The sequence below is a fragment of the Aedes aegypti genome, chromosome 1, assembly GCF_002204515.2.
Source record: "Aedes aegypti strain LVP_AGWG chromosome 1, AaegL5.0 Primary Assembly, whole genome shotgun sequence".
NCBI lineage: Eukaryota > Metazoa > Arthropoda > Insecta > Diptera > Culicidae > Aedes > Aedes aegypti.
Window position 1 is genome coordinate 104,993,954 of NC_035107.1, and position 12,028 is coordinate 105,005,981.

The 12,028-nt window shown below is 39.8% G+C and overlaps 1 protein-coding gene across 2 annotated transcripts in view; it reads right to left on the reverse strand.

The window, feature by feature from the left end:
- Positions 1-1,113: 1,113 nt before the first annotated feature.
- Positions 1,114-12,028, reverse strand: part of LOC5564409 (pheromone-processing carboxypeptidase KEX1) — a 43,029-nt gene continuing 32,114 nt past the window's right edge. The window contains exons 3-6 of one of the 2 annotated variants that reach the window (XM_021844371.1): positions 2,876-3,138; positions 2,650-2,799; positions 2,517-2,577; positions 1,114-1,603 (exon numbers count right to left, since the gene is read on the reverse strand). In XM_021844371.1, coding sequence (XP_021700063.1) covers positions 1,598-1,603; positions 2,517-2,577; positions 2,650-2,799; positions 2,876-3,138 — 480 coding nt within the window. In that variant the 3' untranslated portion in view covers positions 1,114-1,597. Of the gene's footprint in view, positions 1,604-2,516; positions 2,578-2,643; positions 2,800-2,875; positions 3,139-12,028 lie in introns of both variants that reach the window. The other variant, XM_021844361.1, reaches the window with a different exon arrangement.

Below are 12,028 nucleotides of genomic sequence, written 5' to 3' on the forward strand. Positions count from 1 at the left end.
TTAAAATTAATCTGACACTTTGAGGCCCGGTACTCACGCTGTCAGTTCGTGGCAAACTAGATGTTGGTAACACGAACAGCAGCGACATTAGCATTCTTAGGTTAATGCTTCTACTGCTCAAACTGACCGTGATCCCGGTCAGGGCGTCCCAAACAGGAGCGCCACGGAAACTACGCATACAAACGTTTTTAAACCAGATTAGAACTGGCGCAAACCGGTTTTGAATCACACTTCCAACTCCATCCCGATTCAAGTCTTCCTTTAGGAAAACATATTTTCCTCCACAGATTCAAAATTCAAAACCACCCCCTAACAATAAATCTCTCATCCACCCAGCAGTTACGGTACCGCTAGTTCTATTAGAGGCTATTTTTTACTATTCATGCCGACAAATACCTTAATCTATCTGTTGGCTGTTGATCCGGAAGATTTCCGCCTTGAGGCAGCAACAGCCGCGCAAGGAATTTTTGAGCGGCTGTTGCTGTCTCTAGGCGGGAATCTTCCGGCTTATTCAATCCCTTCAATCCTCGTCGGCACAAAGCAGAGAGATCAGGCATCTGTCGACTACAATCCTTGCGTTACAGAACCGTGTAGTGTTCGCCGGGTGCGGTCATAACCGGCCGAAGCGGCGAAGGTAGTTTCCGCGGTGATTACGGAGACTTCAGGAGCCGTGAAGGAAGGAGGGAGCGAAACCGCAACGGAGCCCATTATGATGAAAGAAAACATAAACAAAAATCATCTGGTCATGCCAGCTGATCGTAAATTCACCACAGCGTGGTGGCAAAACCATAGGGGAAAAAGGGGTTTACATTTTTTCGAGGTGAAACAAATTGTAGGGGACCGAGGGGTGAACTAACGTGCCGCAAATTTTTCATTGTTTTCTCACAGTTAAAGGCTCCAAAACATATCGGTTCCTTAGGAAAGTTTGTTCAATAAATTGACAGAAAGCATATAAGCCAATAAATTTTTTTCACGGAAATGGTCTATTTTGGAGGATTACTAGTACAATACTTGGAAATTTCCTAAGCTAAAATCTGGGAGGGAGTCGTATATAAATCAATAGATTTCATGGATTTTTCTCTCAACTTCTATTCGGTGCAAAAAACACGTAACTTGTTACACAATCACTTAATATCACAGTCATTATTACAACTTTTATGCTAACGTTTGTTTTTATTATTATCTACGCTTTGATGGCTTGTCTTGTCTTTTTACTAATTGAAACTTTATGGCAATCTCCACTGAGGGATCATTTGAAGTTCGTTAATATTAATAGTCAAGTTTCTTCGTCAATCATAAAATGGCATCGATGCTTTTGGAAAACAATATACGAAAGCGACTTGATTTTCGTTTCTCTGTTGTTGACCTCTATCGGAACGGAATGGCACTTGTTTTCAGCTATTCTGTGTTTTTGTCAAGGTTTGATATCTATTGGTTAGTGCTATTCTTGTTCATATTGTCTATAGAGCTACAGTTTGTTGGGCGTTGTTCTTTATTTTCTCTGTTGATCACATCTTAGTAGAAATTTCGCTGTATAGTGCATATTCTCTCCTTTTGTTCTTCTGCATTGGATTAGAGAATCATCATGGATTGAGTTTTAAATCTAGAAAAAAGAATAAACAGATAATTCATTATAGGGGAAAGTGGAGCAGTTTGGCCACCTTAAGGAAAAATCGTTAAAAGTGCTGAAAATATTATAAGATCTTCGGATTTTTGCATGTTATCCAACATTTTTTTATCAATAGCATGATATCCATTGTCTCATGAAGTTCACGAGTTATTTAATGATTTTTCAAATTTTTTAATTTTTCGAGTCGATATTTTACCGATGTGGTGATATGAGCATCCTACTTTTGGATGTAAGATTATTTAATATAATATAAAACTCAATTATTTTTTTCACTGCACTTGAAAGTTATTAGTATTTATAAACACTCCATGTAAAAATATTATACTTCGAAAAACATTCTATCAGTTAAACATCAATATTTGAAAATGATAAAATTTGGAAAAGTCATGGGCAGTTTTTTCTAACATCATGCCATGCTGAAGGTATCTGGGTTCAATTCCCGGACGGTCCAGGATCTTTTCGTAATGGAAGTTTCCTTGACTTCCCTGGGCATCATCGTACCTTCCACATGATATAAAAATGCGAAAATGGCAACTTTGGCAAAGAAAGCTCTCAGTTAATAATTGTGGAAGTGCTCATAAGAACACTGAGCTGAGAAGCAAGCTTTGTCCCAGAGAGGACGTAATGCCAAAAAGAAGACCAATCTTTATTCTTTCTTGAGACTTTTCTGTGCCATCTTAGAATAATACTCTATGAACTTCCCAGTTCTTTGTTAGACCTCTTGAAACAATATATAATGAAAGTTGTTTTTTTTAAGAAGATGGTATCCCAAAAAACAATACAAAAATACCTTGAGGTATTGCTGACAACTCGTTAGAGAAATTCGAGATAACAGACTGAATTAAACATTCCCATAATATCAAAAAGAGCTGTTTCCTTTACTCACCTCGTTGTTTGGATAGTAATCGTCTTCGGTGACCAGGCGCTGTCGCATTCCGTATCGATTTCTAGATAAAAAAAGAGAAACGTGTAAATTTAAAACATTGGCGCTCCAGAAAACAAGTTCATCTTACTCTAACCGATTCCTGTAGAGCACCATGGCAATGTAGGCAGTCAGTGCCAGCACAAAAACTGCCCCCAGCATGATGATCCATATGTGCTCCTGTCGCATGGACGACACCTCAATCGTTGTATTGTCGAATATCAGCGGATAGTGGACGATTTTGTCCCTGTAATATTGAAGGTTGAGATCAAAAAGCAACCAAGAATTAAAGTACAGAACTCTAAACATTCAACAATGCCTACCCGAACTGTTCCTCCAGTCCGTCCTCTCGCTTCGGGTCCTCCGGCTGTATTTCCTCGGCAGCATAGTCGGTATCGTCCTCCTGACTTTCACTGTCGTCTACATCGTCGTCATCTTCATTGTTGTAGTCGTCGTCATCGTCTTCCACCTTCCGGTTGTCGACCGGCGACGATAGGGTCTGGTTGGCGGCGTTCGACGCGATTGACTCATCACTGGTGATCGTGCCTCCAGCCTTTGCCAGCGGTTGGCGCTGCACGTTTTGACCCTGATCACGGAAATGAAAACGACAGTGAAAAAGTGATCACGAATTAGTATTGCTGTAATGTGAGAGCTTCCGTTTGAGTTAGTTATTCATTCAACCAACGATGAAGAAAATGTGATCATTTGACTATATTTTTCTAGTTGGAATTCCATCAGCATCTCACGATCGATCTCAATCTAAGACATTCGATAAATAATTTATGGCTTTCCTTCTTGATGATGGTAGCGACATTAAGTCTAACCCTTGACTTTAACCCTATTAACAACAGCAACTCAATCAGCAGCTTCCATACAGGTTTATTGGTATTACCTCTGTTTCAACAGCAAGCTAAAAATATAAAATCTCCCTAACGATTGCGATCATACAAAGTACACGATCGTGATTTCCCATAATCGGCTGGACGACCTGATCTTCACTCTCTTCCTTGTTAATACGTAAGCCCATGGGCGTTTCCAGAGGCAAAGGCAAAGGGTTTGATATGTATACCTGATCCACAGACAAACAGACGTAACACTGATGAAATTTCCATCGACCACTCATTTAACGATCGTTTCAAATTCGCTGTGTTACAAATCTCACAACCAGAGGCACGCTCATCGTTTTTCTTCGCGTTTGACGTTTCACACTACCGCCATCTGTCGGTCTTGTTGCACGAAACACCTTTTCGTGTAACATGCTCACCAGATGATGATGGTGTAAACTGGGCGATGGATTTTGAAGAAATTTGTTCTAAGTGTTACGTCTGTTTGTCTGTGCCTGATCCTTCCACAAAAATTTATTAAATCTATCAAACAGGAATGATAAGCCTCCGAAATCGCCAGGGGCTTTCATATTTTTGATTTTTTTTTAATAATAGTTGTCACTTCCTCCAAATCAGTCTCCCAGGAATATTCGAAAACGTTCTTTTGATTGAGAATGCTTTCGAAATTCTGAGTAACTTGATTTTCCATTGGACTAGTAAGTCCTAAATTAAATTTGTGCGCGCTTTGAAACTGCACAGCAAGTTTTTGAGCTTTTTCGCAATTAGTTAGTAATAATTTGTTTTCTTTTTTCAATGCCGGAATAGGCTTCTGAGTTTTGTTTTTCAAAATTTTAGATAATTGCCAAAAGGGCTTGGAGCCAAGGTCCAATTGAGAAATATTATTTTCAATTTTTGTTTCTTAATTGAGAAAATCGTGTGTTTATTACTTACTGCATATCATGTCGTATCATTTTAATAGCAAGATCGCGAGTGTGTTGAAATTGCCTTCCCTCACGTTTTTAATACGGATCAAGAGTTTAAGATCTATAATCACGGAATCAAATTTTTTCCCATTTTGGTATTTTTTCTTCCCATTAGAAGAATTCCTAGACGAAATGCTCGAAAGAATAGCTGTTGGTAATCCCCTGAGGAATTCCTGGAAAAAATCTGCAGAGGATGTCTTCAGAGAAATCCTTGAAATTCTTCCTGGTCGAAATCCCCGGAGGAATTGCTTTTGGAATTTCCCTGAGGAATCATTGAAATCTCCGTAGGAACTCTTGGAGGAAATCTCCGGAGAAATTCCTGGTGAAATCCCCAGCAAAATTCCTAGAGGAAAACTCCGGATGAATTCTCTGAAAACATCCCGGAGGAGGAATCCCCGAAATATTTTCTGGACTAGATCCCCAGAGGAATTCTTGGAGAGAATCCTTGAATTTTTTCGGGTGGAAATCCCTGACTCTTGGAAAAAATCTACGGAGGAAATCCCCGAAGGAATTCCTGGAGGAAATCCCTGGAGGAGCTCTTGGGGGAAAACCCCGGAGAATTTCATGGAAAAAATCCTCAGGGGAAATATTGGACGAAATCCTCGCTATTGAAAATCTAAGTTCTAGGGGATATCTCCGAAGGAATTCCTGGAGAAACTCTCATGAGGAATTCCTGGTGCAAATTCCCAGAGAAATACCTGGAGATAATCTTCGGAAACATTTATTAATGAAGTCCTGGGCAAAATCCCCGGAAGAATGGATTTCGTATAAGGGATTCCATGAGGATTACCAGAAGAACCGCAGAGATTTTTTGGGATAACTCCAGAGAAATTGTCGAAAGAATTGATTAGGGGTTCCAGGAAAAATCTCAGTGAGATTTTCCGAAGAATCTAAGGAGGATTTCCAGAAGAATACCAGAGAGCTGTAGAATTTTTTGATGCATTCTAAAGTGATTCAATTTGTAATCTTAGATAAACTTCCAAAAAAATCCCAAAATAAATTAAACAAGAATATGAAATAATCTTTAATGCATAAACTTTAATAACTCGGTGACTTTTTTCTTAGTGTTCAATCACAATTGTTATTTATTACAGTGCACGCGTTCGAGAAATGAATCTGGCCATGGTGCAACAACCGCGCTACATTCGATGAAAATTGTTGGCGCTATCTATCAAATTTGCTCACCAAAACCATTTTGGTGAATATAACAACACAGTTACTGTCTAACAAATGTTTTATTTCAGTCAGCTCGCAGTCAAAATTTTAGTACCTTATTTGCTACAATATTTCATACCAAAAGCCGTCCATTTTCCAACAAATCAATACGTGTAACCTCTGGACATACTCGATTGATGTACCTATGAAACTTTTGCTTCTGACACTTTGATGTATCATTTAAAAGGGAGCATTTTGACATTTTTATTTTTGAGGCGCCCTAGTCCATCTCTATCTGCCTACTGCCTGGAAATCCCCTGAAGAATTCCTGGAATAAATCTCCAGAGCAGTTCTTGGTGGAAATTCCCGGAAGAAATTTTGGAAAAAAAAAATCTGTAAGGATTCTGGAAAAAATCCCCGGGGAAATTCCTGGTGCGAATCTTTGGAGAAATTCCTGAAGGAAAAGCCCGGATAAATTCTTTAAAAAAAATCCCCTGAAATGCCTGGAATTTCATAATGGAATCCCCAGAAAAGAACTTAAAATAATCAATGGAAAAACTTCGGAGGAATAACTGCACAACGTCTAGAGGAATTCACGGAAAAACTCTTCAGATTTTTTTTTTTGGGAAACCCTGGAGGATTTGTCTAAATTATTATCTACATTTCATTTTCCAAAGAAACTCAAGGAGAGATCGTAGTGGAACTCCGGAGGATTTCCAAAGAACTACTAGAGAAACTCTGAAGAATTCCTGTAGAAATTACGAAAAAAGAATCCTTCCTGCAGCGACTTCGAAGCATTTGCTGGAGGAATCGTGGATTAATTTTCATAGAAACTCCGAAGAAATTCCTTAAGAACCTATAAAGGAAACCCCGGAGGAACTCTGGAGAATATTCTGGTGGATCTCCAAAGGAATTCCTGGAGGAGCGTCTGATTTCTGATGGAATATTAAAAGAATTCGTTGAGAATCCATAACAAACCCGGTAGAGCTCCAAAGAAATTCCCGTAGTAACTACTATACTTTGAAGAACATCCCGATGGACCTCCGAAGGAATTTACGGCAAGAATTCTGAAAGAAGTCCTGAGAGAAGCCCGGATTATTTAATAAGGGAACTCAGAAGGAATTCCTGAAACGACGAAGCTAATCGTGGAGGAACTACGAAGAAATTCTGAAAACATCTCCGGAGTAATTCATGGTGCAAATCCCCAGAGAAATTCCTGGAAGAAATCTCCGGATCCCTCAAAAGAATTTCTGGAGAAAATATCCGGATGAGTTTCATAATGAAATGCCAGAAGAAATTTTCTAGATGAAATCCCCAGAGAAAGTCTTGGACGAAATCCCCGGAGGAATTGGTATTGGAATTCCCCTAAGTAGTCCCTGGAGGTTTTCTTGGAGATGTACTCGCATGAATCCTTGAAATCTCCAGAGGAATCACTGGAGGAAATCTCGATGATAATACTCGGAGGAATTCCTGAACGAAATCTCAGCAGATAAATCTAGAGGAAATCCCCGGAAGATTTACTATTGAAAATCCCCAGAGGAATTCCTAGACGAAATCCCCAGAAAAATTCTTAGGGAAAATCTCCGGCGATTTTTTTTCGAAAAAATCTCCGGAGGACTTTCTGGAGAAAATTCCGGGGAACCTCCGGAGGAAAAAAACCTCTAGAGGAGTACCATGGAGAAAGCCCTGGAGGCATTCGTGGAGGAAATCCCCGGAGCAATTTCTTAAGAAATTCCCGGAAAAACATCCTGGAGAATAACCCTGGGAATGCCTGGAGGAAATCTTCGGAGAAATTCCTGGTGCAAATCCTTAGAGAAATTTTTGGAAAAAATCCCCGGATGAATTTCTTAATGAAATCTCCAGGACGAAATCCGCGGAGGAATCGCTATTGAAATTTTCCTGAGGAGTTTCTGAAGAAAAGCCCCAGAAGAGATCTTAGGGAATATTTTCGGAGTAATTCCTGGAGAAAATCCCCGAAGAATTCTTGGAAGAAATCTTTCGCTACATTTTCGAAAACAAATCCTTAAAGGAATTACTGGATAAAATCCAGAAATCCCGGATTGATTCCTGGAGATCTCCTCAGAAGAAATTCCTAGAGGAAATCTCCGGAGAAACTCTCTGAAAAAAAAACCTCTAAAGCATTATCTGGGGAAATTTCCAGAGGAATTTTTTAATGAAATATTCGGCGGATTTCCTGGAAACAATCCCCGGAGAAATTCCTGGTGCAAATCTCCGGATAAATTCCCGGAGAAAATAACCGAATTAATTCTCTTGAAAAATCTCCTGAGGAATTCCTGGATTTTTCCGCGGTTTCGTCCAGGATTTCCTCCGGGGATTTTCTCCAGATATTCCTCCAGAGATTTTTCCAAGAGCTGCTTCGGTGATTTGGTCCAGGATTTTCTCTAGGGATTTTGTCCAGAAATTCATTAAGAAATTCCTGAGTATTTTCTTTAAAAATTCTTTCGGGGATTTTTTTTTTGTGATTTTTTCCGGAGATTTCCTCCAGGAATTTCTCTTGGGATTTAAACCAGGAATTTATTCGAGAATTTTCTACAGGATTTTTTTCTAGAATCTCTCCAGGAATTTCAAGGATTCCTCTGGTGATTTCCGGGAGTTTTCTCCAGAAATTTATCAGGAGATTTTCAAAAGATATTACACTGTGGATATCGTCCAAACATTCCTCGAGGAATTTCGTCTAGAAATTCTTTCGGTGATTTCCACCAGGAATTGCTCCGGGTATTTCCTCAAGAAGCACATCCGAGAATTTCCTCTTGAAACTCCTTCTGGGATTTTCTCCAGAAATTCCTCCAGGGATTTCGGCCAGGATTTCCTACGGCTGGCTGGTTTGGTTGATAATACGGATGTCCGACGGATAAGTAAGCGAGTGGCTTCACCCTCTGTCCGTCGGCATAGATAACCAGCAGGTTCTTGAAAGAAAGCCGGACAGACTGTATCCACAGACAAACAGACGTAACACTGATGAAATTTCCATCGACCACTCATTTAACGATCGTTTCAAATTCGCTGTGTTACAAATCTCACAACCAGAGGCACACTCATCGTTTTTCTTCGCGTTTGACGTTTCACACTACCGCCATCTGTCGGTCTTGTTGCACGAAACACCTTTTCGTGTAACATGCTCACCAGATGATGATGGTGTAAACTGGGCGATGGATTTTGAAGAAATTTGTTCTAAGTGTTACGTCTGTTTGTCTGTGCTGTATCCAAGAAGGAGTACCCCCGCTAGCTTTTGCTAACGGGTCCAACGAAAAATCGAAGGCACGGGTCCTAAGGACTCCTAACAAGCATCTTAAAGGGATCAATAGTTAGAAAACAGTAGCACCGAAAAGTACCGTTTTTTTAGTACTGAGAAGCACTGTTTAATTGCTTAAGGTAGTTTTAAAAACTTCCAAGAGCTAAAAGAATTTGTGTACGCACAGTACCGGTTTGACTCATATTCCGAACACTTAAGGCTAACAGTGACTTCAAATGCATCTGATAGGCATAAATTAGTTGATATTTGGGAAAATAGACCATTTCCGTCAAACATTACCCCCCATTTTTATATTTTTCTTCGAAAGGCGATTATTTTTTATGATTATTGACGCTTTCAGATAATTTTTATATGCACTCCTGATTTTCTTACAATTTTTTGAAAATGTATGTATTCACCAAATTTGAGGTGAATTCCGTCGTGCGGCACAGTTGTTTCAACCCTATGGGAATACAAAGTGGAGATTTTTCCTCAACGATCAGTAACATCCCTGCATTGAATGTTTGTAGACATAATGAAATGTCAAATCCCAGCACACAACAAAACTGACTCGCTCGCTCATATCCGGGGTGCTTCGCGATTCGGGCGAAACAAACAAGCGATAATTTAATTATTGACGTTGGCGTAAAGCACCTAACAGGCAATATTGAAAATGATATCCATGACAGTCCATGACAGGCTTTTAAGATTGGGTTGTACTGGCATTCTCCAGCACGTTTTCGGCGAAACTTGATAAGATATTTTTAGAACCAAATAGAATAGATATGTGTGGTATTCATATGAGTTTTGAAAATAGATTTATTAAACGTAAATTAAATAAAAGGGGCTTAAGTTTGATTATATTTTCTTGAGTTAGGACTAAAAATTGAACTTGAGAATTTCATTTATTATTTTCTCATTGATTGTTATTGATTAGTCAGATAAGCCCTAATCGCGAATCTTCCTCGATATGAAAAATGAGCAGCATTTTTTTTTATCAAATTGTGGTCCTCACCGTCAACAGAATTATAAGGACTCCCGTAAAATGGCCATCATTGTAGTTTCATGGGACGGATTCATGGTCTTCTACCAATACGGAACCCTACACGATCACAACATCCCCCTCATCTCCTTGCCGGAAGCTGCTATGGTACTCCACGATTGATTTTACGAATAGTCCCCGGAAAGGATCCTGCTCTCTTCCGATTTTGCAACTGGCGACGAACATTTTACTGCCCGCCAGCATATTGTTATTATTCCTCGGAAACCGATACCTATAGAAGCTGTGGGAAATCAAATAACATGCAAATCGAGAAGTCATTGAAACCTCTTAGCTTCCGGATTTCCAGTTCGGATCAATCGGCTTTAAAAATTAGATTAACCGAGATGCCACGCAGTTAAATTTTCGTCGCCACTTATCCGCTTGCCACAAAACCAGGGGAGAGCTACTCACCGGAATCATTCTAGGTTATTCTACAGCAGCTTCGATTCGATGCTGGATACGAAAACCTTTATTGTGATCATGAAGGATTTCGTCGTGATGGTTCTGGGGAGTCATGAGAAAAAAAACGGGGAATGTGTAGGCGCGGGTAATTAGCCTTATGTCTCCGATGGTGGAACCTGTTTGATCTTTGCATACCTGACATAACCTCGACACTCCATACGAAAATATGTCAACATTTTCTCCTTGAATGTCAAAGAGCAGGACAGTGAATTGAGCGTGATAATAGCAAGACAGAGAAGGAGAATCACGAATCCGAGGAACAAAGTGGAGACCACGGTGGAACAGCTGATCGAAATTCACCACAACGTGGAGATAAAATCACAGGGGAAAAAGGGGTTCCCGAAAATATTGGAGAGAAATAAATTGTAAAGGACCGTGGGGTAAACTAGTGTGCCGCCAGTTTTTCACAGTTTTTCAATAGTTAGGGGCTTCAAAACATATGGGTTCCTTGGGAAAGTGTGTCCAGTAAATTAAAAGAAAGCTTATGAGCAAATAATATTTTTTCACGGAAATGGTCTATTCGAATTTCTTCATAAAGTCTAACTGTTAGCTGTTGGGTTTGATGATAAAATTGTTTATTCAAACTTGTTTAGTATTGTTTTTACATAAAAGTATAGAACAACATTTTGATTCAAATGCGGAACACTGTGTTCAAACTGTCTCATATTCCGAACACCTTGATTCAAATTCCGAACAGCACAAATAAATAATATTCAAATGGATATTTTCGCAAATAAATTCATCTGAGCTAGTTCTACTGGTCTCGAACTAGAGAATCATCACTACTCCCAAGGTATAAAATAGATTGGAAGACTTTTAAATTGAATTGCAATTGACTGCCATTCCTGGTAATTTCAACTAAATCGTCTTACAAAACCGAGTGTTCGGAATATGAGTCTGTTGGAAATTTGAGACGAAACGGTACGAGGGTACGACGCGCCCTGATAAATTTTGTCAATATTTTTTCCATATTTTAACAAACGGCTATTCTTTCAAAACTTACCACCTTGAAAACTTATGGCATGATCAAGTATTTAAAAGATATTATTATGTGTTATATTGCTGCAGCTAATAGTATCATTCGAGCTCATGGCATTCCGGCACGTGACATTCGGCCTAGATTCGTTTACCAGCTCTCATTTTGTGAGGCCAAATTCTAAGCGAAGCAAACTTTGAAGCCTTTGATATCGTTCAACCGAAGCCCCCTCCCTTCCCTTACGAATAAACTGGCTACGGTCTTGTACGCATCCCATTAAACCATGCAGTCTCTACGCTACCTGTGCGGGCTGAGTAAGCAACTTCCCAAAACCACGAGTAAACGTAAATCACACGAGGTTTTAATAGTCTGACCGGACGACGACGGGTGTAAGGGTGATGCATTATCTCCCGGTAGCGAGTCGCAATGTCTGCTGTTTGGCACAAACACTTTGCCTTGCCATGATCGCCGATCGATGAGAGTCTACAAACAAAGTTTCACTCTCCTTCCAGATGATCACACGCTGCTGGCGGGGTAAATACCGTTCATAATCTTGTTTTTCTGGTTCAGGTTGATTTGTTATGAATCAAAGTGTCATTTAAGGATTGCATAGTAAATAAACATCCAGACAGCGTGCAAGTCCATGCACCCAGACAGCATTATTAGGTGCAGTCGGTTGCACGACACCCCACGCGGTCAAACAGCTGGAACGTCTTTCGATCGATGACTGGACGTGTTTGATTGAACTGTTTAGGGTTACCATATTTGCTCTTACCGAAAA